General features: G+C 45.7%; 1 protein-coding gene across 5 annotated transcripts in view; it reads left to right on the top strand.

Annotated features, from left to right (window-relative positions):
• Positions 1 to 26,543, top strand: part of LOXHD1 (lipoxygenase homology PLAT domains 1) — a 187,559-nt gene that overhangs the window by 147,559 nt on the left and 13,457 nt on the right. For all 5 annotated transcript variants that reach the window (XR_013977591.1, XM_080973371.1, XM_080973373.1 and 2 more), the window contains 4 exons: positions 11,699 to 11,884; positions 14,113 to 14,240; positions 17,495 to 17,612; positions 23,999 to 24,176. Coding sequence is in view for 4 of the 5 variants with exons in the window: in XM_080973371.1 (XP_080829497.1) it covers positions 11,699 to 11,884; positions 14,113 to 14,240; positions 17,495 to 17,612; positions 23,999 to 24,176 (610 nt within the window). In the remaining variant the exon portion in view is untranslated. The remainder of the gene's footprint in view (positions 1 to 11,698; positions 11,885 to 14,112; positions 14,241 to 17,494; positions 17,613 to 23,998; positions 24,177 to 26,543) is intronic.

Here is a 26,543-nt window from a genome sequence, read left to right as displayed (position 1 = left end):
AACATGGATAACAATCGGACTTTTGGACTAGAGAAGACAAAGTTATAACAATCCCCCTAGAGGAGTTTCGGGACATTACAAAGATGGTCGTAAGTGAAAAAAACACCATTGGAATTTTACAGGACTGATTATCTTTTGGGAAAGCTGCGAAACGGAAATAATATTTTGTCTACAGGGTGTTCAGCTAAAGGAGACAATAGAATTTTCTATTGAAGAAAGGAAGGGACTGAACGCAAGTTTTTGTTCCTGAATAATAATAATCCCTGCAGACTTACTAAGCTTCTGAATTAGAACGTTTCAGCAGCGGAACAAGAGGAAACTGGACTACAATTTGGAAAGAACAATGGGGGGAGTTTTATTACAGATCTGAAGTTAAGTGTTCTAAAAATGTTTATGAAAGGGAAAAAAAAAAAAGAAAAGAAAAGAAAAAACCAGCAAGGAGTTGGGGGAAATAGGTGATTTATGGATTGTAAGAATCCCAGGCGGATAACATGGATTGGTGGTCAGGGGGAAATTAAACCGGGGACAGGGGGGGAGAACTTTAATCCAAAGGCTTGTTAACTTCTTTTTTTTGAACTAGCTTTGTCTTATCTATTATACTCTTTATTTCTTATTTCTGATACTTTTATTATGTGGGGAGTTTTTATTATTAAAAAAAGGGAAATTGTGGAATGAAAATGGGGTGGGCCTTGGGAAAGAAATTTTTTGTGTTTTATTAAGGGTATTGATGTGGAGTGCAGAAATTTTAAATTCGAATAATGGTTTAACAAATTAAGTTTTTAATTAGAACTGAGAGCTTGTGGAGCCAACAATATGAAAAAGGAATATGGTAGGGGTGGGGGAAGGGGGGAGTCCCAGAAAGCGGATATATGAAAATAAGGATATATGAAAACATGTAAATTCTTGCTTTCTGTATTTTCTTTTTTTTTTTGAAAATTTTAATAAATATTATTTAAAAAATAAAAAAAATAAAATGTGCTCGGAAACGTACTGGGAGCCAATGTAGGTCTTTCAAGGCCGGTGTTATGTGGTCTCGGCGGCCGCTCCCAGTCACCAGTCTAGCTGCATTCTGGATTAATTGTAGTTTCCAGGTCATCTTCAAAGGTAGCTCCACGTAGAGTGCATTGCAGTAGTCCAAGCGAGAGATAACCAGAGCATGCACCACTATGGCGAGACAGTCTGTGGGCAGGTAGGGAGAAAAAAGAAAGGAGCCCCAACATTGCCACTGCTGAGGAGAGAAGTAGGAGAGCACCGGGAGGGCAAGGACACATGGCCGAGCCCAGGTCCGACCTGAGCCTACGTCCCCAGTAACTAGCACCCCCCCCTTCAATGGGAAACTTCCATTGTCAGATGCAGGATATCTCCCAGCACTACTATCTGGCAGCTGAAACTGCTGAGGAAGGGTGCTGTTTCCTTTGGTTGGTATTCAGCTAAGCTGGTATTCAGCAAACCCACGACTAAGCAGAATGTTCTGCTTTGGGTCTTCCCTAAGACAGCTGTTTAGTTACTGTGAAAAGCAAGGTGCTTGTTCTATATGGAGCTTGTTCTGAGCTATGAAGACTCTTCTTACTGCATGTGTGAGTGTGTGCCCGTGTTTGTGCATAGGATTGGTTGGTGTTGCACAACAAATCTGCTCCTCCGAAAGGCTGAACTGTTTGCAATAAGGAAAGTGATGGGGAAGTGAACTGTAAAGCGTGGGATAACACTTGCCTTGACACAAAATCATCTCATCTCACCACAAACAAGTCAAAATGCATGGTCATTAAATAGCCAACATCATCTAATCTTCCTGCAAACAAATCCAGATGAATGCTAAATAAATAGGTCACCTAGTAGGGCCCAAGGAGGTATAGCAACTTTTTTGGGGGGAGGGGGTTTGGTATCCAGCGTAATACTCAAAGTAGACCCATTGAAGTTAAGGAGCATGATTAAGGCTGCAATCCTAACCCTACTTACCTAGGAGTGAGGCTCCCTGAATTCAACAGGAATCCTAACCCTACTTGCCTAGGAGTAAGGCTCCCTGAATTCAACAGGATTTACTTATGAGTAGACATGGTTAGGACTGCATTGCAACTTTGGTCCTTAATTTCAGTGGGCTTACTCTGAGTAAAACCTAGTTGGCATGACCCCCAAATTTGCATTGATACGTATAAATTTCATATGCAAATTTCATGCAGCTCTGTATCCAGTTTTGTCCTCCTTTTTGGTGATGCAGTTCCTCTTTTTAATGACGCGTAAGTATCTCCCTTACCTGCGCAGGTGGGAAGATGTCTTAGTTTGATGGCTTACAAATTGTGCATGCCTAACCAAATCCTATTCCTTTCTCTTCAGCACACATCATCTGAATATGATTCCTGCAAAATATCCCAATGCAAAAATCACTTATATTTGGTGTGCATCTGTTTGGGTGGTGTGCGGCTTGGGGCTCAGCTATGCAACCCCCCCCCCCACTTTCAATCTATAAATGCTGTAAAAAAAATAATGAGAGAGACAATGATGACTTGACAAAGTGTTGCTCTCTATCAGAGATCGGATTCATAAATGGCCTGCAGCGAGGAGGACTTCTTGTATAATTTCCTAGCTCGACATGGAAATTGTTTTCACAGCTTGCCAGACCTTGGGAGACCTCTCACAGGAGAGCATTAATCATGGCTCATAAGCAATGTGCACCAATCAGAGATCCCAGCGCAGGAACCCTTATACAACAAAGGGTTTGAGAGGCACAATTTGCATAGACAATCACTCCACTCAGCTTTATCCCCACCCCCCGCAAAATAAACCTTTGCTTTTTCCTGATGGCCATCTGCAGGCAGCGTGGTTGCTCTTGCATGCTATGCCTTCTGCTTCCCCCCGATTAAAATTATTGATTTTTTAAAAAAAGCTAAAAGCAGGTATTTAAAAATATTCCAAATGATGAAAAGCAACAGCAGCTAAAAAAGGAATAAAACGCACACAAACCTTCTGCAGATCTAGATAGATTTACCTGAGCAAAAATGTGTTAAGGAGGTGCCAAAAACAGACAGCGAAGGCGCTTGTCCAGAGTCAATAGGCAGGGAGTTACAAAGTTTAGGTGCCGCCGCATGAAAATGGATAGCAAATCTTACGTTGTACCTGTAACAGTGCCAGTTCCACAGATCAAAGCACTCTAGTGGGCATGTATAGGGTAAGGCAATTCAGCAGGCAGTGGCCTAGTATGGGGGGGCATTGGATGGTTGCCCAGGGCACAAAATCGTTAGGGGTGCAATATTTCAACACCCGGTACTGCTACAATCCAGCTTTGTGCGTCTATCGTTGGGCTCCATTAAAAATTGCTTCTCTGTGTGAACTAGGAAGTGACTTCTCCAGACTACGGCATGATTCTTCTTTTTGTATCTCTGTGCCTGCGATCCCTGCGTGACACGGACACTGTTAAGCAGTTGAATGTGCATGCATACTCTGTCCGTTTCCCTCCCTTCCCGGTGTGGCCCTGGGCCCTGGCAACCCATGCTACACCACTGCCATCAAGTAACCTCTTCTCACGGTTGCCAACCCGAGAAGCCTGCCAGCAGTGCCTGGGTGTGTAGCTACATTCTCCCCACTTGTGTTTCCCAACCTCTGTCAACAGGGGTCTCTAAGACATCTGGGGTGAACAAAACCTGGGAGACACCAGCTATGCATTCCAATCTGGACGCCATGGTACGGTGTCCAGACTGGACAGCATTCTGCTCACACAGGGTCTGATCCCCTCAATGGAATCAACAAACATAGGTAACATTAAAATCACAGATCACGCCCCAGTAGAAGTCACCGTTAAAATAGGAGAGGGACCACAAACCACCCCATCATGGTCCTTCAGTCCCATCCTAACTGCAAGCAAACAAATCAGAGAGAGTCTCACAAAAACTCTCCAAAACTACTTCAAGGAAAATGATGTAGACACTATAACTGTTAGGATATTTCCGTTCCACCTTAAAAGGGAGCAGGATGTTTGTGTCACAGCCTGCGTATTTCCTGTTCACAGGATGTTTCTGTTGTGTCTATGCTTTTGTTTCTCTCTCTGTGTCTGAGACACTGAAGCAGGCAGTCATGTTTTCTTTGTTCTGTCCAACGCTGAATAAACTTGTAAATAATGCTCTCCTGCGTGCATCTTTCGCTGTGTGAATTCTGCTGATAGAGCGTGCATGAGCTCTGGAATGTGGCAAGCTATTTCTGGAAGCTCGTGTCGCTAATTGAATGATACTGTGTATCTACGGGAGATCGATGGACGTCCGGAGGCGGCTTGGGGGCCATGATGGACTTTGTCTCCCTGGCAGTATCCCAACAACAACAACCCCCCTCTTATGGGACGCAATGAAAGCAGTCACCAGAGGAGCTTGCATAAAAGAGAAAGAAAGCGTTCCTTAAAAAACAAACCTTCTCAAAAATTAGGAAAATAGAACAAGACATCACTGCCCTCTCATCATGCTACAAACAAACAGGATCCAAAAAACTCCTTCAACTTATAGAACAAAAAAGGAGAGAACTAGACTCCCTAGAAATCAACAAAACAATGATCAGCATTCTATATTCTAAACAACGCTTCTATGAATATGGAGGGGAAAACTCCAGACTATTAGCAAATAGATGTACTGAAAAAGCACTCATAACAAGAATACACTGCATCACCAAAAAAGATGGCAACTTAACAGTGCAGGTACAACAGAGGCATTGAGGATAGTAGCCGCCGAGTATTGCAACATGACCCACCTGTCTCTTACGCTTGCAAAGAACTGCTTTAAAGTATTGGGGCAATAGCTGCTGAAACAGCTTGGGAAACAGAGTCAGCTGATCAAAGTGGCTGCCATTAGTGGCAAAAGGTTTCTTTATGTTCTACATTAGTTCCTTGTCTGCCCATCAACTAGAATAAATTATACCTTCCCCCAGGACACAGGGGGTCTAAATCACTGAGCCTCTTGGGCTTGCTGATCAGAAGGTCAGCAATTAAAATCTGCACGACGGAGTGAGCTCCCATTGTTCTGTCCCAGCTTCGGCCAACCTAGCAGTTTGAAAGCATGCCAGTGCAAGTAGATAAATAGGTACCACTGCGGCAGGAAGGTAAATGGTGTTTCCGTGCGCTCTGGTTTCCATCACAGTGTTCCATTGCTCCAGAAGCAGTTTAGTCATGCCGGCCACATGACCTGCAAAGCTGTCTGTGGGCAAACGCCGGTTCCCTCGGCCTGAAAGCGAGATAAGCGCCACACCCCATAGTCACCTTTGACTGGACTTAACCATCCAGGGGTTCACCTTCCCACAGCTGCAACTAAACATGTCTCTCCCATATGAGTCTCTACAGCCACAGCAGGTGCTGTGACTCTCCGATGGGTTGACTTCACCCCCAAAGGCACACTCCTCCCTTGTCTCCCAAGACAGACGGATGCCAACAACAAATCAATATAGTGTCCAAATTTGTCTATTTGGATTGTGCCTCATTTGCCACCAAATTCTTTGACATCATGTAGTGTCTTTACCAATAAGGCCTTTATTAGATTATCCTGACTCTTCAGCTTTTCTTGTTCTCCTCCACCACCACCTCCACCTCCTTGAGGCTTTGCGTCTTCTCTCATTTTGCTCCATCTGGCCAGAATGGTCTTTTGGCTAATCCAATCCAGCTTCCCCTTTGACAAATCCATCATGTCTCATTATTGCAACCTTGCAGCATCTCTGCCAGCTGGGATTTGCCAGACCTCCCTGAATGCCCGGGGCAGGGAGCTAGACAGGGTCACTTTCTGCTTGCGAGAGCCTAGAAATGAGCTATGAAAGGTAGGCCAGAGTACAAGAATGAAAAATGGACAGAAACTGCCCATTCATAAATTTGAGTAGGAAATGGAAGATTCTACCTGTAAGAGGAGTGGAATGTCCCTACACAGTGAGGGGGAAACTGGGGTCCTCTACTTGTTATAGGACTCTACCTCCTGGAAAAGCAAAAAATTGACCTTTTCCTGTTAGGCAAAGATCATAAGATGACCCGGATGGTCGCCAGATTCTGTGTACAGATCTGTAGGTGCAGACCATCCCCCAAACCAAACTAGTTCGTTAAGAAAATCCCCAAATTCTGTTCCATGGGTGACTCTGGGCCATCTCTCTGCAGTAGCTTATCTTAAAGTTTTAAGTGTCTATATGCTTATCACATTTATAAATTTTAAATTTATTGTTGTACATTGTTTTAAATGTTTGTTTTCCTTCTGGGATTGTACCCCCAAGTGTGTTTTATAAGCTGCTCTCCGACCGTAATAAATTATCTATCTATAGGACTCTAACTCCCATCAGCCCAAGCCAGCATGGTCAATGGACTCAGGGAGAATGGGAGTTGTAGTCCATAGAATCATAGAATTGTAGAGTTGGAAGGGATCCCAGGGTCATCTAGTCCAACCCTTCGCAATTTAGGAATCTTAACTAAAGCATCCATGACAGATGGCCATCTAACCTCTGCTTAACAACCTCCAGTGAAGAAGCATCCACAACCTCTCATGGGAGTCCAATTCTACTGTCGAACAGTTCTTACTGCCATAAAGTTCTTCCTGATGTTATGATGGGATCTACTTTCTTGTAACTTGAAGCCATTGGTTCAAGTCCTACCCCCTGAAGCAGGAGAAAACAAGCTCACTCCATCTTCCATGGGACAGCCCTTGAGATATTGAAGATGGCTATCATATCGGCTCTTTTTGTTGTTTAGTCGTGTCCGACTCTTCGTGACCCCATGGACCAGAGCACGCCAGGCACTCCTGTCTTCCACTGCCTCCTGCAGTTTGGTCAAACTCATGCTGGTAGCTTCGAGAACACTGTCCAACCATCTCGTCCTCTGTCGTCCCATTCTCCTTGTGCCCTCCATCTTTCCCAGCATCAGGGTCTTTTCCAGGGAGTCTTCTCTTCTCATGAGGTGGCCAGAGTATTGGAGCCTCAGCTTCAAGATCTGTCCTTCCAGTGAGCACTCAGGGCTGATTTCCTGCAGAATGGAGAGGTTTGATCTTCTTGCAGTCCATGGGACTCTCAAGAGTCTCCTCCAGCACCATAATTCAAAAGCATCAATTCTTTGGCGATCAGCCTTCTTTATGGTCCAACTCTCACTTCCATACACCACTACTGGGAAAACCATAGCTTTAACTATGCGGACCTTTGTTGGCAAGGTGATGTCTCTGCTCTTAGACTCCTCTTTTCCAGGAGGACATGCTACCCAACTCCCTCAACTGCTCCTCATAATGCTTGGTTTCCAGACCCTTGATCATATTGGTTACTTTCTGACAGTAAGAGCTGTTCAACAGTGGAATGGTCTCCCTTGGGAGATGGTGGACTCTCCTTCCTTGGAGATTTTAAAGCAGAGGTTGGATGGCCATCTGTCATGGATACTTTAGTTGAGATTCCTGAATTGCAGAGGGTTGGACTAGATGATCTTTGGGGGGTTACCTTCCAACTCTATGATTCTGTGACTTTCAGAGACTGAGCAAAAGCTAGCTGGAGAGGTAGCAATGATGGGTACCAAAGCCATTTTCGTTATTCCTTTTTTTCCCCCATAATTTTTTTTATTAATTTACAACAAAACATACATAAAATTTTTCACATCCAATTTTCACAAATTGCTTCTTTTCTGGACTTCCTTCAGCTTCTCCGTAAATCATCCATAGTCGTTCTTTTAAATGCGCATTTCGTAATTTATATTGTCATTATTTATACCCTTAGTTTCCTTTCTCTTTAAACAATACTTCTTAGTTTTTCACAGTGCTTTTTTAAACCCCTCTAGCGTTATCTGTCCCTCACTTATACTTTCCAGATATTCCACAAATTTCCCCCAGTCCTCGATGAACTTTTGGTCTCTCAGGTATCTAATTTTCCCAGTCAATTTATCCAACTCAGCATAGTCTAACAGCTTCATTCTCCATTCTTCCACTGTCGGTATTTCCTGTTGTTTCCATTTCTGAGCCAGTAACACTCTTGCTGCAGTCACTGCATATTGGAAAAATTTACAGTCCTTTCTCTTTATCTCATTTCCTAATATTCCTAACAGAAAGGCTTCGGGTTTCTTTGTAAATGTATATTTTAGAATCTTCTTCAATTCATTATATATCCTTTCCCAGAAGCCTTTCACTTTCTTACATTCCCACCACATATGATAAAAAGAGCCTTCTTTATCTTTACATTTCCAACACTTATTACATGTCTTATACAGCCATTTTCATTATTCCTATCCCATGTCAGGAATCTGCTATGGAAGGACAAAATCTGTCAGTTTTGATTTCTCATTTTTCCAACCTTTTCGCATAAGATTGCATTTTTAAGTTCTCATGAGAATTCACCGGCATTTTAGTTTGCCTTTTTCTTAATTTATAGGCAGTATTGCCTAATATAAACTGTTTAACAAACAAGCACCCTTATGGTACATTTTTGTAGGGGGCTTTTTCCACTAACCCATGTGTTTTATGTACCTCTTCCCCTAATATATGCATTTCTTTTGCACAAATTGCTTGGTTTGAGAAATGCACTGCGAAATCTGGAGAAGTCCTTTTGAAGAACAGCCACAGTTTGGGTCCGTGCATGATTTTGGGAGCAGCGAATTAGGTACATGCCTGTTAGGAATGCAAACTGAACTGCATTCCTCCCCCATTGTGAGCACCTGCCAGTCTCCCTGTCAATCGCTCAGTTTCCAAGGCGATTAGATGTAATTTTCTGCAGCTATGCAGCCTTTAGCCGGGTGGTAATGCCCCTAAATGGAAGGGATGGCTGAAACAGTTAGATAAAGTTATCAGTTGTTTCGTGTAAATTTGTGTGTGTAGTGGGAGGAGATATACAAGTGATCGGCTGTTTCAGATGGAATGACTTATCGCATGGAGGGTGGACTGGGAACTAATTTCCCCACTTGAAGCAGAGAAGCCAAAAGGGTTTGGACGCCTCTGCTAATAAGGAACAACTTTTGCTTTGAACACGACGAACTGTCAGGCTTTCCAGTGTTTTCGTGAGCAGATTGTTCATTAGGGCTGATTGACTGGGAGAGGCTCCCTTGAAGTGATTGGGATACATAATTATGCTGATAAGAATGTGCCCGAGATTAATCTCTTAAGTAATTTAGCAGTGACATGCGGTGAGATTCTTGGAGAGAAGTCTAAACTGTTAGCAGTTTGTCAGACAGTTCAGACAGCGCCGGCTGAGAGGATTCGCATCTCTCTGAGCTAAGTAGGGTCGTGCGAGTTCAGGGAATGGTTGCGAAGCGCCACAGAGCTATAGAAAGATGTTCTTCACTCTGTCCCTCGTGGATCACAGAGCTGGTCGGTAGACCTAAACCAATGCTGCTTACAGGTTTTCCACAAACATTTTAAGTTGCCTCCTTTTTCTTCCAGATTCCCTTTTCCACAAACATATTCCCCACCTCCCGCTTTTCGTGCTACTTGTGAACACGACCGTCTTTCCATTTCCATTGCCCTCACTTTCACTTGTAGTGTCCATTTTTTATTGTTCTGTTTTCCCCCATTTCCAGTGGATTGTTTTTATAGGCCCTGCTGAGAAATGCAAGTAATTAAGTGGCACATAAATGTATTAAATGAATAGAAGTTTACAAAGCAGCCCAGTGGCTATGTGGCATTGTATCATATACCGTACTTTACCATGTATAAGACGAGGTTATTTTATTTTTAAAAAATAGTTTAAAAATATGGGGTCGTCTTCTACACGGATAGTGCATAGGAGGGACGTGTGATTGGCTGCTCCCGCGAGCCTGAGATTGTCATCAGCTATTGGGTGTGTTATTGGTGGCTGCGGCAAGGGCTGGTGTTGATTGGCTGTTGGTGCATGAGTTGGGCGGGCGATTGGCGGCATCTGCCAGCAAGGGGACAGACGATAAGCGGATATTGCGACGTGTGCGAGTGGCAGAGCAGGTTATGCAGGTGAGCGATTTTTGGCAATCCCCCCTAAAAAAAGCTCAACAAGTCTGGGCAATCCTCCCCCAAAAAGCTGAACAACAACTCTGGGCAATCTCTCCCCATTTTCTTAATTTGGAGTCCCCAAAAATAAGGGGCCTCTTATACATGGGAGCGTGTTATACATGGAAAAATACAATAAATTTTATGAAATAAAGTACAGCAGTGATTCCTGAGAGTGGGGGAACTGAGGCACGCACAGGCCAAGCGCCGTGGTTCGCACCTGTGGGTTGTGTTCCTCCAGTGTGTCTCCTTCAGCCCCTGCCCACCCCCCACCCAGATGGCTAACACACAGTGGGGCTGCGGTTCTGGAACCCTTTTTCTCTGGGTCAAATTTTCAGAATAAAAAATTCCTCGTGCCACACCCATTTTCAACTGATAAATAAAAGTATTTAAAAATCATTTTATAAGTTGTGTGTCTTTATTATTATTTATTGCAATTGCTAAGAGTGAATTTCTGTTTATTTATTATCTGTTTATTATTTGCCGATGTTTTGAGAGTCAATTTCATTGCGTAAATCGCCTTGAGTAGACAGGCGGTATACAAATTAAAAGTGAAATGAAATGAAATAAAAAAAAAATAGGAAGCGGGTGATGCTGTTGGTTAAACCACAGAGCCTAGGACTTGCCGATCAGAAGGTCGGCGGTTCGAATCCCCACGATGGGATGAGCTCCCATTGTTTGGTCCCAGCTCCTGCCAACCTAGCAGTTCGAAAGTACGTAAAAGTGCAAGTAGATACCATATTTTTTACACCATAACACTCACTTTTTTCCTCCTAGAAAGTAAGGGGAAATGTCTGTGCGTGTTATGGAGCGAATGCCTACGGATGGCGGGGGGATCTGCTGCAGTCGTGAGCAGAGGATCCATGGTTCCCCTTCCTTCCCTCCTCCGTGGCTTGCTTTGTAACAGCAAAGCGGGAGAGGAGCCTTCTCCTCTTATACCCCTCTTCTGCATTATTAACAGCATCCTTCTCCACCCACCCCACGCGTGTTCCTTGTCCCTTGGGTGCTTTTCCTTCCCTCCCCACTTAAAACATGGTTACAAAGCATGGATCCACATGGATCCTCAGGATTTTTGCATTGGGCTACCCCAAACTCACAGTCAGATCACATGTCTATGGCCACAGCATGAACCACAAAAATCATACATCCGCTGTTTCGTTTAGAATATTTTTTTTTTCTTGTTTTCCTCCTCTAAAAACTATGTGCGTGTTATGGTCGGGTGCGTGTTATAGAGCGAAAAATACGGTAAATAGGTACCGCTCTGGCGGGAAGGTAAATGGTGTTTCCGTGCGCTGCTCTGGTTCGCCAGAAGCGGCTTAGTCATGCTGGCCACATGACCCGGAAGCTGTCTGCGGACAAAAGCCGGCTCCCTCAGCCTATAGAGCGAGATGAGCGCACAACCCCAGAGTCGTCCGCGACTGGACCTAATGGTCAGGGGTCCCTTTACCTTTACACCTTCCAAGTAGCAAGTAGATAAATAGGTACCACTCCATCGGGAAGGTAAACAGCATTTCCGTGCGCTGCTCTGGTTCACCAGAAGCGGCTTAGTCCTGCTGGCCACATGACCCGGAAGCTGTACACCGGCTCCCTCGGCCAATAAAGCGAGATGAGCACCACAACCCCAGAGTCGGCCATGACTGGACCTAATGGTCAGGGGTCCCTTTACCTTTACCTTGACATAGTGTTGTGGTGCCATTCTCTCCATCATTGTGTGATCGGCTTGCCCAAGCTTTCATGTTGACCAACAGTGATTTCTTCCTTTCCGGCTCCACTAGGTGGGTCATGATGGTGCCACACCAGAAAGCTCCTGGCTCTTGGAAGAAATAACCATCATTGTGCCCACCAAAGGTGTCATGTATACCTTTGTCTGCAAGTGCTGGCTGGCCAGAGACATGGGAGATGGACTTACCTCGCGGGTCTACAACATCCTGGATGCAGACTGTGTCAACGTTGGCCTGAAGGTCAGTCGTATCACCTTGCCCTATACTTCTCACCGGCCACTTCTGAAGCAAATATAACTTTTTTCTGGGAGGGAACTAGTGGTTCTCAAATTCTCCTGCCTTTGCCAGACCACTTGAAAATTACTGGTGGCTTTGGCAGACCACCAAAGGAACTCTTTTTGTCCTGCAGAATTCTTTTTTTATTGTGAATTCATGATTATTTGTACCCATGATGGTATCAGGGCAGCTATAATTCAACACTGTTCATGTCTGTGAAAGTTTCAGGGTTCCTCCAGATTCCAATAATAAAGTAACATTAGGGAAATGTCATAATCCTGTGCTGCCAGCTCAGTAGAGGGAGAAGCCAGCCAACCAGCCGAATATCAGGGGGGTTCTGCCTGGAGACAGATTCCGTATATAAGGTTCAGTGCAGTCCTAAGGCCAGGACGGTCTCGGGTCAAATAATAATAATAATAATAATAATAATAATAATAATAATTATTATTATTATTATTATTATACCCCACCCATCTGGCTGGGTTTCTCCAGCCACTCTGGGCGGCTTCCAACAAAATATTAAAATACAATAATCTATTAAATATTAAAAGCTTCCCTAAACAGTTCTGCCTTCAGATGTCTTCTAAAAGTCTGGTAGTTATTGTTCTCTTTGACATCTGGTGTGAGGGCGTTCCACAGGGAGGGTGCCACTACCGAGAAGGCCCTCTGCCTGGTTCCCTGTAACTTGGCTTCTCGCAGGGAGGGAACCACCAGAAGGCCCTCAGAGCTGGACCTCAGCATCCGGGCAGAACGATGGGGGTGGAGATGCTCCTTCAGGTATACAGGACCAAGGCTGTTTAGGGCTTTAAAGATCAGCACCAACACTTTGAATTGTGCTCAGAAACGTACTGGGAGCCAGTGTAGGTCTTTAAGGACCAGTGTTATGTGGTCTCAGCGGCCGCTCCCAGTCACCAATCTAGCTGCCGCATTCGGGATTAGTTGTAGTTTCCGGGTCACCTTCAAAGGTAGCCCCACATAGAGCGCATAGTCAAATGATCCGGGAGTGAAGAAAGCCAAGGGTCCATGGTCACAAGAAGCAGCAAGGTCTGCCCAGGAATGACGAACGTTGTTTCCAGCAACCGACTGAGGCTGGAAACCCTGCTTAAGAAATCTGGAGCTAGCTGGTTCTCATCGGGAGCAAGAAGGCTGATCAGCAGCAGGTGGAGTCACTTTGCCGTTTGCTCCTTCAGGCTGCTGCTCAGCAGATGAAGCTGCGTCCTGGCCCATGACAGGAAACACCGCAGAACAACCAATGTGTAGATGGTCCAGTATAAATAACATCACTATTGTGTTTTTATTCTGTCAATAACATGTTGGAAAATGCACAGCAAAAAAACCCACTTCTGGAGGTGCCCCAACACATATAAAGCGGTACCTTGGGTTAAGTACTTAATTCGTTCCGGAGGTCCATTCTTAACCTGAAACTGTTCTTAACCTGAAGCACCACTTTACCTAATGGGGCCTCCCGCTGCTGCCGTGCCGCCGGAGCACAATTTCTGTTCTCATCCTGAAGTAAAGTTCTTAACCTGAGGTACTATTTCTGGGTTAGCGGAGTCTGTAACCTGAAGCGTATGTAACCTGAAGCGTATGTAACCTGAGGTACCACTGTAATGACTTGTAGTTTAATAACTGTAGCCTTCCGCTTTGAATGTGATGGATCATACTCTAAATTAAGGCATTATTGTAAAAAAAACCAGGGCCATGCTATTAAAAACATGGGCCCTAGGTGTGGGGGTGCTCAGAAGGCCCCCTTGAATTGGTCAATTTCTAGGGAAGAAGTTACCATGGCCAATCGCCATCGATGGACCTTATCCCCATAAACTGCTCAAACTACAGACTATCTCCATATGACTCATGGCAGGGAGCTCCACCAATTAATTGTTCATTTTCGGGTGGGAAGGGAAGTGCAATAGGACAACCAATATCAAGACATTTCCCCTCTCTTTAATGTGGAATTAATTCCATTTCTTACCCTAATCCCTTCGTTTACCTGGAAGTTCCTTCTGCCCATAAAGCCAGCCTTGTTCCATGCATAGCCTAAGGAGCCACTGACACACCCACAGCCCATTCTATTTATTACAATTGTGGCTTAGTCTTTGGTGGGGGTTTTTACAGTAAGTAATTTTTTAATTTTTTTTAAAAAATATTTTAATTACAGAAATTAAAATCACAAGTTCTTAATCTCTTCCCAGATTCTCTATGAAGTGACCGTTGTGACGGGCGATGTCTCACACGCCGGTACGGATGCTGGTATTTTTATAGTGCTCTTTGGATCTAACGGGTGCTCTGAAGAGATGCAGCTGGAAAAAAATGGAGTCAGGTAAGCAGGACTTTGCCAAATTCCTTGTTCCAGAGCTCCCAATGGCAGAGTCCATTCTTGAGCCCCTGGAGGGCCATTTGGTCTTTGTGGGTTCATTGTGTTGGACTTGGTTTGAGAAAATGCCTAGTTTATCCCTGGGCAAATCATGATCTCTCATACGGCTGCCAATGGGATTTCCTGGTCCTGGTGCCTGTAGACTGAGACCCCTGCCCTCTACTCCCTGCAATCTACTGCCAAAAACTGCTGCTCATATACATATATTCGATCAGCATTTCTTAAGCATCATTAGCAACAACAACCTCTCTGTATCTGCCCAATTTGCCTTAGAAAGGTGCTTCCACATTTTGCTTTCAAACTTTCTTTATACATGTCTAACTGACTTTTTTTTAAAAAAAATGAAAATTAAAAATCCAGGGTCCCTGCTTGCTCAGGGCCTGGTACATGTGTCTCCTGCTGTTGGTGGACCTGATCTCTCTATCTGATTTCCCCTATCAGAAAATCTAAACAATATAACAGGGAGTATAGGAAGTTCCCATTGAGCCGGTTGCTCCTCACTGGCTTGCAATGGCTCTCCAGGGTCTCAGGCCTGCTTCCTAATGGAGATGGCAGTTTTCCAGGACTAGAAATGTGTTTTTCTCCTAACCGCTGTAAAAATAAAATAAAAAAGCAAGAGCAAAAAAGGCAAGCTGAGATTTGGGTGGTTTTTCTGCAGTTCCATGGAATTGCAAAATGCACAGAGGCCTGGAAACAATCCCAGAAAATTGCCATGCGAGTATAATTGGGACAGCAAATTGTAGTTACCCTAAGACTTGAAGCCTTTCTTTAAGTAATAACCCAAGGTGATTTATGCAACAGAAACAATTCAATACATAATAGAAATTTAATAAATAAAAAAAAGCACGTCTTTAAACTGTCCCAGATAATAAGGCAATTTAATTTACATTAGCTTTAAGCTGCAAAATTGCTCCTGGCCATGCAAAAATTGATAAGTGGACATGAGGGCAGGAACAGCCAATAAGTTCCTCCTGAGAGATGAGCCCATATCCAGGAGAGGGCAGTGTGCCAGGCCATTTATCTGCTCTGTCTTCACCCCTTTTTCCTCTTGTTAGTGTTTGATTCAGATTTATGCCCCCGCGTGCATATAAATTAAGCGTTCTCAAAGAGCTCTCTTGCCATCTAGTTCATCTCTCCAGGGCAATAGCCTCTGTGTAATTTAATCTGCCCTGTGGAGCAACAGGGAGGTTAAGAATCCAACAAACAGTTATGAGCAGGATCTTTAAATGTGTTGCTTGCAGGAGCAGCGCGATAGCAGAACTGCTCAGCCTGGATGGGAACCTGGATCAAGCCAGTGGCCCAGCCAGCCCATTATTGTCTGCGCTGACTGGCAGTGGTTGTCCTGTGTCTCACCCAGAAAGAGGTCCACCACCTGTTGCAAGATCCTTCTACCTGGAAATGCCTGAGAGCTAGCTAGGGACCTTCAGCCAGTGTGGTGTAGTGGTTAAGAGCGGTAGACTCATAATCTGGTGAACTGGGTTCGCTTCCCCGCTCCTCCACATGCAGCTGCTGGGTGACCTTGGGCTAGTCACACTTCTCTGAAGTCTCTCAGCCCCACTCACCTCACAGAGAAGAAGGAAAAGGAGAATGTTAGCCGTTTTGAGACTCCTTTGGGTAGTGATAAAGCGGGATATCAAATCCAAACTCTTCTTCTTCTTCAGCATGTTAAACGTGTGTGCTCTCCTACTGACAGCGGTGGCACATGCAAAGTCCAGATAAGGATTTGTGACATGGGTTGGAATGGGATGAGATTTCAGGCAGACAGGAATGAGGTCCTCACCCCTTCAACCTTGGAATCCCAGGCAGCGGTGGAGCAAGCCAATTGGGCTTCTAGGGTGGCATGCGTGTCCTGAGCCCAGGGTCGTGCCCAGCCACCCGCGGGGGTGTGGCAAGCTGGGGCAGGATGCTTCGCGGGACCTCCAAGGACTCTGCCTGCCTCCTCCCACTCAGCCACCCTACAGCTGGGGGGGGGGGAGACAGTGGGTGGACCATTTGGGGCAGCACAGAACCTGCGGGCGCCCAGGCCACCACAGTGAGTGCCACCGGGCATTTTTTCACTCCCCTCAGTGGTAACACCCGGGGTGACCCGCCTCCACTGAACCCCTCTTCCTCTGCCCTTGACCCCAGGTGTCATTGGACTACAGTTCCCATCATCCCTGAACATTGGCTAAGCTGGCTGAGGATGATGGAAGTTGTCTCCCAGTAACATCTGGGGCCCTAAGGTTGAAGAACACTGCTGTGGTCACAACCCACTCTGTGCCCATACAACCCTCCCTCAAGCAATTCCCCAAGCCTTATCAAACACCAGCCATCTTTGCTCACTTCCTGGAGAAGGGACAGGCATACACGGCAGGGCTGTGTCCTACCTTATAAAGTGCAGTCCTCTGTCTGAAGAGCTGTCCAGTCCAAGTTTGGTTCAATGAACCATCGGAAGGGAAAGCCTTAAGGACGTCGGAAGAGAGCTGCTGGATCAGGCCAGATGTCTGCTGGAAGTCTGCACGCAGGCCTTGAAGCTGCCAAGCAGACTGAACACACAGGTGACGCAGACCGCCTGATCCCAGCTATAGTGAGATATGGTTTCCATTTAAATTTTAGGAAATTTCATTCATTAGCATACGTGAATTTCATGTTTGTGCATTTATGCGATATGTAAGCAGCCACTCTCTTTAGTGCTACCTGGCACTTTCCCTGACTAAATGGACAAAAAGGAAAACACCAGACTGAAAAGAAGTCTTCCAAGTGGTACTTGAATTCACCCCCAAGTCTACCCTGTGCCAGGATTGATTTGACCCTTGTGGAAAGAGATGTCTTTGGCTTGGCAAAGTATGCTCTGGAATGGAGTTGCGCCAGGATACCATCTTGCCATTAATCTCACTCGTGACAAGCAGAGTCCGCAAAGCAGACTCTTGAAGCAGCCATGGCCACTTAACTGGGGGTCGGGCCAGATCCATCCTCTGCCTCCCATCCTCCCCAAGGCCAATTCATACAAGGCCCACCGAGTCAAAAGACAGAGCACGAGACCAGCATTCTTTACTTGCAGTGGTCAACCCAATGCCCCAGGGAAGCCCACAAGCAGGGAATGAGTGCAACAGCATTCTCCCTGCAACCTGGAAGATCCTACTCTTTCTTCCAACCTGCGGCCGGGGGCTCTTTCATGTATGAAGCTGACCTAAACCTGAGCCAATTTCTCATTCCTCCAGATTTGAGATCGGCCAAAAGGACACCTTCATCATGGAGATTCCTGACATTGCACCACTCAGGAAGATGAGGATACGGACGGATGGAGAAGGGTGTCGCCCAGATTGGTTTCTCGAACAGGTAGCGACAGAGTTCTTGAACTCCTCTACTGCTTGTGGGGGTGGTCTGTGTGCATTCTTTTCATGGAGTGACTCCATTTTGGAGAAGGGACTTTGGTTTCTTTTCTAGATCTACCTGGAGTTACCTAAGGCATGTGCTTTACGTCAAAGCTACTGTCTGTTGCGTGGCAAGGTCCCAAGCCCTCCCAGGAAGTGGAATAAAGACACATGAAACAGTATTTTAGGTTAATGGGCTAAAAAGGCCACAACTTTGTTGGTTACAGAGTGGTATTGGCTTAGGCATTGGAAACCTCACAACTATATCTGACTCCTGACCATTTGCAGGAGTCTTGGAAGGGTTAGCCACCAGTAGGGGGAGCCCTGCTGATGCACATCAACTAGGAACTCCCCCAGGGTCACTGCTAGGGGTTGTGCCATGGCCCTAGCCCCCCGTCTGGGGCTTTGGACAGAAACCACGCCCCTCGGATTCCTTTAACGGAATACCCTTGAAATAGGAGGGGTAGGTGATGGCCACTACCTCCCCTCACCTTCAACCTAATACTCCAATGCCTAACCTTACAAAGTTGTGACAAATTGCTACGAGGTAGGTGAAAAACCATGGGATGCAGGTGGTGCTGTGGGTTAAACCACAGAGCCTAGGTCTTGCTGATCAGAAGGTTGGTGGTTCGAATCCCTGCGACGGGGTGAGCTCCCTTTGCTCGGTCCCAGCTCCTGCCCACCTAGCAGTTCGAAAGCATGTCAAAGTGCAAGTAGATAAATAGGTATCACTCCGGCGGGAAGGTAAACGGTGTTTCCATGCGCTGCTCTGGTTCGCCAGATGCGGCTTAGTCATGCTGGCCACATGACCCGGAAGCTGTACGCCAGCTCCCTCGGCCAATAAAGCGAGATGAGCGCCGCAACCCCAGAGTTGGCCACGACTGGACCTATGGGTCAGGGGTCCCTTTATCTTTACCTAGGCGAAAAATGAAATGGCCGGTGCCAATCTGCCAAGTGGGAAAAAATTCCTACCAGGCCCCTGTTAAAAAGCAGGTGACCAACCGAAGTCCATAGCAAGGTCAGGACATAAAGAGCCTAACCTGGGGGGGGGGGGGGACAACTGCCTGAGCAAGGAGAAAAGGAACATGTCCTTGGCCGTGGGCAGTTTAAATAGCCCATGCCACGCGCCTGGACCATCCGGATTGGACAGCCTTGGGTTGACGCGGCCGAGGACCAACCAATGGCGCAGGGGGTATCCCACCCTATGTGCGTGGGAAGGGCTTGCTCCCAGCCCGCAACGTCATCTCCCCGGGGACGGGAAACAGCGTTCCCAAATACAGCTTCAGCACATTGTTCCTTCCTTAGAGGGCTTCAATCTCTCATTATTTACATCCCAAGGTTTTCGAGGGATGGTAATAAGGAAAGTCTGCTTGGCAAGGTCGCGTTTTTCATTAATGTTTCCTCCAGCCCTTCAACTTCTTATCTTGCTAGAAACGGAGACATGGGAGATCTGTAAGGAAAGCCAAGAGCAACCTATAATTTTACCCAAGCGGACTCTCTGCTGTTCGACTTTATTAGGAGAGCACATTGGCTTTGAGCCATTGCACCTGCAATACATTTCAAATCCTCTTTTGTGGTAGGAGGCCCTAAGGAGAAATTGTAGCTGCCATGGATGCTTTTGGAGAGAATGTTGCACATCCATGAGTGGGGGGTGGCTAAGCCTGGCTTGGATCCACGCGATTGTTGAAGGGGCCATTTCAGATATTTATTTTGCCAAAGCATCTTTTTAAATAATAGTTACAAAATGTATCGCTCCCTCCCCTTTCTTGGATGTGCCAAATATTTAAAATTCCCTTTGCTTCCATCTCTGCTTCCCACCCCCACCCCATATAATCGAGTCACACAGCTGTACGAAAAATTAAGATTCTTCAGGTGGGATGTGTACGGTATTTATTGGTCGCTTTTGATATTTGTACATCTTCGTTTTGTGTCTTATGCTCATTGCAGCTAGATGGGCATAAATACGGTTGCCGTATTTCCAGAGGTAAAAATTCAGACAAAAATAAGTTGTTGAGCATTTTGGGGGTGATTGCCCACTCACCCTGCTACTGCTGCCAAGCCCAATCCGTCCAACACCCCCCTCCAACACCCCCCCACACACATTTGCTTAAAATTGTAAAAATCCCCCCGGACAAAAGGAAAACATGTCTGATCTCCTTCGTGTTCAAAGCAAGACAGCAAAAGCAAAGGCTATACACAAACAGAAATTCCCAGCATACTGTGCTGGAGTGCAAACAGACATGTGACACACAATAATCATGCCTGTTCCTTAAGATGGAATGGAATATCCCAACATCGGGCATCCCAAAAGAGGACATGTTCGAGATTTGTCAGACTTATGGCAACCCTAGCATAAGAGAGAGATAAGGGGAAAGAAAACACATGCTTCTAGAATTGCTACAAAGCCTTCCTCCAGTGATCACACTTTGCAGCCTTTCATAGGGAACCACACTGGAAGCAAAAGGAATGACTGGGAGGCAGCAAGGATTTTAACTGGACAAAGGTGTGAGAGATGTGGAAGGTGATGGGGAAACCACACAAGGTTGGGCAGAAGCAGCGCTCTGACCAAAATTTGGCAAAATTGATTCTGTAAGTTGAGGAGAAATTGTTTCGTGAAATCTCCCCAACCCGACTTTCTTCTTCCAATATTTTTTTGCTGCTGGTTCAGCACGTTTACATGGGAGTTGGTTCCATTGGACTCACATGGCTTAACGTCTGATTAGACATGAATAGCATTGTACTGTTTATTTCTGATTTCCTCATCCCCTCCACCCGCTCAAATGTGGTCTGGGGTGCCTTTTAAACTTTTTAATAAAGCATCTTTGGGGTTGTTGTTTTTTTGCAAGGCAGTCTTACTGTTAAAAATAAATAAAGCCGGTCGCTGAAATCTGGCTGTGATTTCCTGCATCGCAAGAGTTGGGACTAGGTGACCCTTTGGGTCACGTCCAACTTTACAGTTCTATGATTCTATTAAACTTCCCCCGTGGGATGATTAAAAATAGGGCTGCATGGAATGGCGTGCAGTGACTTTATATTTTTAGTGAGTCTGCTTCAGTCACTGCCTTTGCTTTGTGGGTGAAATTTTGCACTGAACCTCTCGAATAAAACAGCTGCTGATGCAACGAGCCGCCCACTCTGTAGTAAAAGTGCTTATCTGTAGATGCTCAGCTGCTCATGTGTACCAAAGGAGGCAGCCATTTTTATGATAGAAGCCATTTTCAAATTCTCAAAAATCATCCCAGAACCAGCGAGGTCCCCCTGAACTGGTGCAGAACTTGGCAAGATGCCCAACCATGTCGACTCCCGATGGGGGACTAGGAAGTAACTGCTGCCTGCAAACCTGTGCTCTCCAAATTGGAGAGCTGGAGCTACATCCTTCACTTACCTTGGACTACTGCAATGCACTCTACATGGGGCTACCTTTGAAGGCGACCCAGAAACTGCAACTAATCCATAATGCAGCAGCTAGACTGATGGGAGTTGTAGTTCAACAACATCTGGGGACCCACAGGTTGAGAAAGGCTGGTCTACATAGAGGAAGAGAGCAAGGTATATAATAATAATAATAATAATAATAATAATAATAATAATAATAATAATATATTTATACCCCACCCATCTGGGTGGCTCCCAACAGAAAATTAAAAGCAAAACAAAATGTCAAACATTAAAAACTTCCCTAAACAGGACTGCCTTCAAATGTCTTCTAGAAGTCAGATAGTTGTTTATTTCCTTGACATATGATGGGAGGCCATTCCACAGGGAAGGCGCCACTACCCAGAATGTCCTCTGCTTGGTTCTCTGGAACCTCACTTCTCACAGGGAGGGAACCAGCAGAAGACCCTTGGAGCTGGACCTCAGTGTCTGGGGTGAGCGATGGGGGTGGAGATGCTCCTTCAGGTATACTGGACCGAGGCCATTCAGGGCTTCAAAGGTCAGCACCAACACTTTGAATTGTGCTCGGAAACGTACTGGGAGCCAATGTAGGTCTTTCAGGACCGGTGTTATATGGTCTCAGCGGCCACTCCCAGTCACCAGCCTAGCTGCCACATTCTGGATTAATTGTAGTTTCCGGGTCACCTTCAAAGGTTAGGCATTGGTATGGTTCTGTAGATGGAAGGGGGGAGGTAGCGCCATCACCTGCCCCGCATATTGAAGGGTAGTCAGTTAAAAGATTCCAGGGGGCGTGGCCCTGTCTGAAGCCTATGGAGGTTAGGGCCTAAGGCACGCCCCCTACCGGTGACCCTGGGGGAGTTCCTAGTTAATGTGCATCAGCAGGACTCCCCCTACTGGTGGTTAACCCTTCCCGGACTTCAAGCAGACGGGCTGGAGTGAGATATAGTCAGTTAGGACCAATGCCTAAGCCAATACCGCTCATCACCTGTAACCAATAAAGTCGTGGCATTTTTTTAGCCCATTAACCTTAATAAGTGTGTCATGTGTCATTATTTCCACCTTGGGGGAGGGGGGGTCAGGAACACACCACACAATTACAGGTCCATGTTGGAAGCAGAATAAGCTATCCGATATATTTATACGTTCCAGACAAATTAAGCTGATCTGTGTACATCGCTGTGCTATGCAAGATTTATAGAGGCTGCAGGAGAATTCCGTCCTTCGCACTGTGGAATTTGGTGCTGAATGTAGATTTCTTCCGCTGCTTCTCTTCCAGCACATGCAAGGCACTCTCACCTCCCTCCAAAGCACTGATGAGTAACACACTCGCAAATGCATCTTTGTAGGTTTCAAACGGGGAGTCAGGCTGGTGTGAGGACGAATCTAAGCTCCCTTGAATTTCTGTCAGCGGCGTGTTCATAGGAGAACGAGCAGACGGGAGGACTTGTGGGGGCAGAGCTGGAATGTCAGACAGATGGTGCACCGTCAGTGCTAAGCAGACAAGATGAGAAGGCAAATGAAGCCATCAACCTCGTTAATTAACCATTTGTTGCTACATGGAAACTCAGGCATGATACTCTGAGTTTTCCTGTCTCAAAAAACCGACAAAATCTCCACCCTCCCACCAATTGTAAACAGCAGATCAGAGTTGCCAATTAAAAAATGAATGGGTTGTTTCAATTAGGAGTCTGCCATTGGAGAAGTATCACAGTTTGCAATAGGAAGAAATTACAATGGTTCACAAGCCCACCTCCGTACTTATGTTTATATTATTTATGTTGATTGAATTTATATACTTGCCAGCTATGGAGCAAAAGACTTCAGACCAGACGTATATATCCTGCGTCTCCGGACTGAAACTTCTATCCAGCACCCAAAGCTGTAACCTTTGTTTGGCCTGATAGCTTCCCCAAAAGAAAGTCATTCATATCTTCCTATATACATAAAAACGTAAAGTGTCGTCACGCTCTGCAGTTATCGGTGACCACACCAGCTGCAGCATGAGGAACGGCTGGCATGCCCAGACAAGCTGATTAATGGAGGGGGTGAGGTGACGGGGTGGATCAGGTAGAAAAGGAAAGGGGTTTGGTTAGGTATGGGGGAATGGCAAAGGGGGAGGTGGAGTTGGAGAGCAGAGCAAGCAGGGGTGGGTATGTCTATCCCTTATACAGCCTAGCATCTCCCTACCAGTATGCCCCGTGGAGGACCTTAAGGTCCATAAATAGCAACACCCTAGAGGTCCTGGGCCCTAAGGAATTCAGATTAGCCTCAACCAGAGCCAGGGCCTTTTCAACTGGGCTCAGGGCGACTAACAACAAATTTAAAACACTTAATTATAAAAGCAGCATAAAATACAGTATAAAAACATGAATAACAATAAAATTCAAAATTCAAAAATCAGTTCAGGGGAAATAAGCATTAGATAATCCCCAGGGCTAGCTGGCTGAATTGGTCCTACTTGGGCCAGCGAGGAGGCCAGGGGAGAATTAGCTGTGGGGTCTCAGAGTGGGTGATCTTCATAAAAGGGGAGGGGGAGGGAAGGGGGAGGGAAATAAAAGATCAGGCTGAATTCAGATTAAAGGCCAGGAAGAATAGCTGTCTTACAGGCCCAACGGAAGGAGGTTAAATCATGAAGGGCCCTGGTCTCATGGGACAGAGCATTCCATCAGGTCGGAGACATCACTGAAAAGGCCCTGGCCCTGGTGGTAGTCTGACTTCCTTAGGGCCTGGGACCTCTAAACTATGGCTATTCATATAAATAGTCCCACCATTGCAACTGTGTGCCCCTAACCCTACCACACCACTTATACTGGTAAGCATCAGTGATGCTGGTGTCCACAGCTCTGCCCCAAGAGCAAAAATTCCCCAGTGGGTGTTGCTGAAGCTTTCTTTTAGGGCTACCCAAAGGGTCCTAATTCAGACTGAACACTTTCCTTTGGTTTGGTTCGCCCCTAGATCACCATGAAGAATCTGACCACTCAAGAGGTGACCGTGTTTACATACAATGAATGGCTCTCCACGCAGTGGGGAGACAATCTCACCCTGGAATGGGAGATTCCGGCCGTAATCGATGATGAGCAGATGATGGATTATACTGAATATACAATTCAGGTTAAAACCAGCGACGTTGGAGGTACGTTTAACATTTGTTGCATCCAGTTCTACAAGAAACCAGTGAGTTTTCCCTGCTGTGATAGAATCACTACTGTCACTAACCCACTATGTCTGTCCAAGGAAATAATTCTTAAGGAAATTTTAGTAGGTTTATTGAAACTCCGTTGACATCCTTAGATGTTCTGCCAGAGAAGAGGAACCTTCAAGTTTTGCTTAGCATTTTGCTTTTGGAAATATTTGGTATCAGTTGACAGATGCACAGATCTCTTTAGGAAATATTCCTACCCAGATTGATGCTCTTTTTGGCTACCCATGAAATCCCTCAGAAGTCTTGGAGAATGTGTACTGTGAGGAACTGATAGATATTTACTTATAAAAGAGGCAGGGGGTATTATCAAAGAACTTGTGAATTATTATCTAAACAAGCTGAACATCAAGCACACATGATGTCCTTGATTCCTGATTGTTTCATACTTAGAAAGGACATGTGTGACACTGTGGTCTAAACCACTGAGCCTCTTGGATTTGCCAATCAGAAGGTCAGCAGTTCGAATCCACACAATGGGGTGAGCTCTTGTTGCTCTGTCCCAGCTCCTGCCAACCTAGCAGTTCGAAAGCACACCAGTGCAAGTAGATAAATAGGTACCATTGTGTAAGGAAGGTAAATGGCATTTTCGTGCACTCTGGCACTCATCACGGTGTTCCATTGCGCCAGAAGCGGTTTATTCCTGCTGGCTGCATGGCACCTGGAAAGTTGTCTGTGGACAAACACCAGCTCCCTCGGTCTGAAAAGCGAGGTGAGCGCCGCACCCCAAAGTCACCTTTGACTGGACTTAACCGTCCAGGGGTCTTTTGCCTTTACCTTACCTTACCTTACCTTACCTTACCTTACCTTACCTTACCTTACCTCTTTCGTACTCTGACAAACCTTCTCCAATGTGTGTGTGTGTGTGTGTGTGAGAGAGAGAGAGAGAGAGAGAGAGAGAGAGAGAGAGAGAGAGAGAACACTTTGGCTCCCAAAGAAGAGAGCTTCAGATGTCAACACGAGCACATCCATCTTCTCTTTTCCAGGAAATGAAGGGTGATAGTTTTTAACAACAGTGAGTTCTATTTTGTTATGAGCTGAGACAGTCAGTGGGGGAAAACAAATTAGGGAATGAATGAGGTGAGTTTGTTTTTGATCAGATTATACAGCAGTCAGCATAATGTTACATCTGACTGAGGCACATGCAGGTTTGGAACTCACTCGACTGCGGCATCTCTCAGCACAGAGACAATAACCTGATTCGTATGTCATCATAGCACCACGAGAGATGAGCTGTCATATTCTGTGCAGGGTTTGGATATGTTTTGCAGGTGTACCCTAACCCAAAACAGTCCTTTGCTTTGCCAGCCTCCAGGAGGATTCCACAGCAGCTCTTGGCTCTTTGTTTTATTTATCTCCTTCCGCAAAGGTCTAAGGCGATGTACAGAATGCAATAAAATCTGCTAAAAACGCAGTTAAAAGCAACAGGGGAAAGAACGGCAGATAATAAGCAATGCCACGGCAGTGACCTATTTGTTCAGCTGGGAAAGCTTGTCAGAACAAACATTCTTCAGTTGTTTCCGGAAGTGGAGATAGTGAGCACTTGTCGTAATTGTGTGTCAACAGGGATGCTGTTCCACAGAACAGGGGCAGCCAGCTAAAGGCCTTAATCCACATTACTCCAGAATGGACTTCAGAGATCTTGATTTAGTATGATTTATAGATTTCATAAAATTTATATGCCACCTGATTGTATGGAACCTCAAACTGGTTTACAAAACAGAAAACAGAAAATTTGGGGGGTGGGTTCAAAAGCCTGCTTTAAAAATATACATAAGTTAAAATACTAAAATAGATTAAGATTGCCTCAACTGTCTAAGCATCTGGGTAAGGTAAAGGTAAAGGGACCCCTGACCATTAGGTCCAGTCGTGGCCGACTCTGGGGTTGCAGCACTCATCTCGCTTTATTGGCAGAGGGAGCCGGTGTACAGCTTCCGGGTCATGTGGCCAGCATGACTAAGCCGCTTTTGGCGAACCAGAGCAGTGCACGGAAACACCGTTTACCTTCCTGCTGGAGCAGTACCTATTTATCTACTTGCACTTTGACGTGCTTTCGAACTGCTAGGTTGGCAGGAGCAGGGACCGAGCAACGGGAGCTCACCGCGTCGCGGGATTTGAACTGCCAACCTTCTGATCGGCAAGCCCTAGGCTCTGTGGTTTAGACCACAGTGCCACCCGTGTCCCTCCTCTTTTCCTTAGGACGTCCCTATTTCCTACCAGTCCTACCACCGTAACTTGTTGATTACAGTTGCTCTTCAAATAATTCGTAAATTTCTTCAAGTCTTCTGTGAATCTCTGGTC

Source organism: Podarcis pityusensis, assembly GCF_964106645.2.
Source record: "Podarcis pityusensis genome assembly, chromosome: 11".
Classification (NCBI taxonomy): Eukaryota; Metazoa; Chordata; class Lepidosauria; order Squamata; family Lacertidae; genus Podarcis; species Podarcis pityusensis.
The sequence above is the reverse complement of the archived record's forward strand: the minus strand, read 5'-3'. Positions and strand labels throughout refer to the sequence as shown.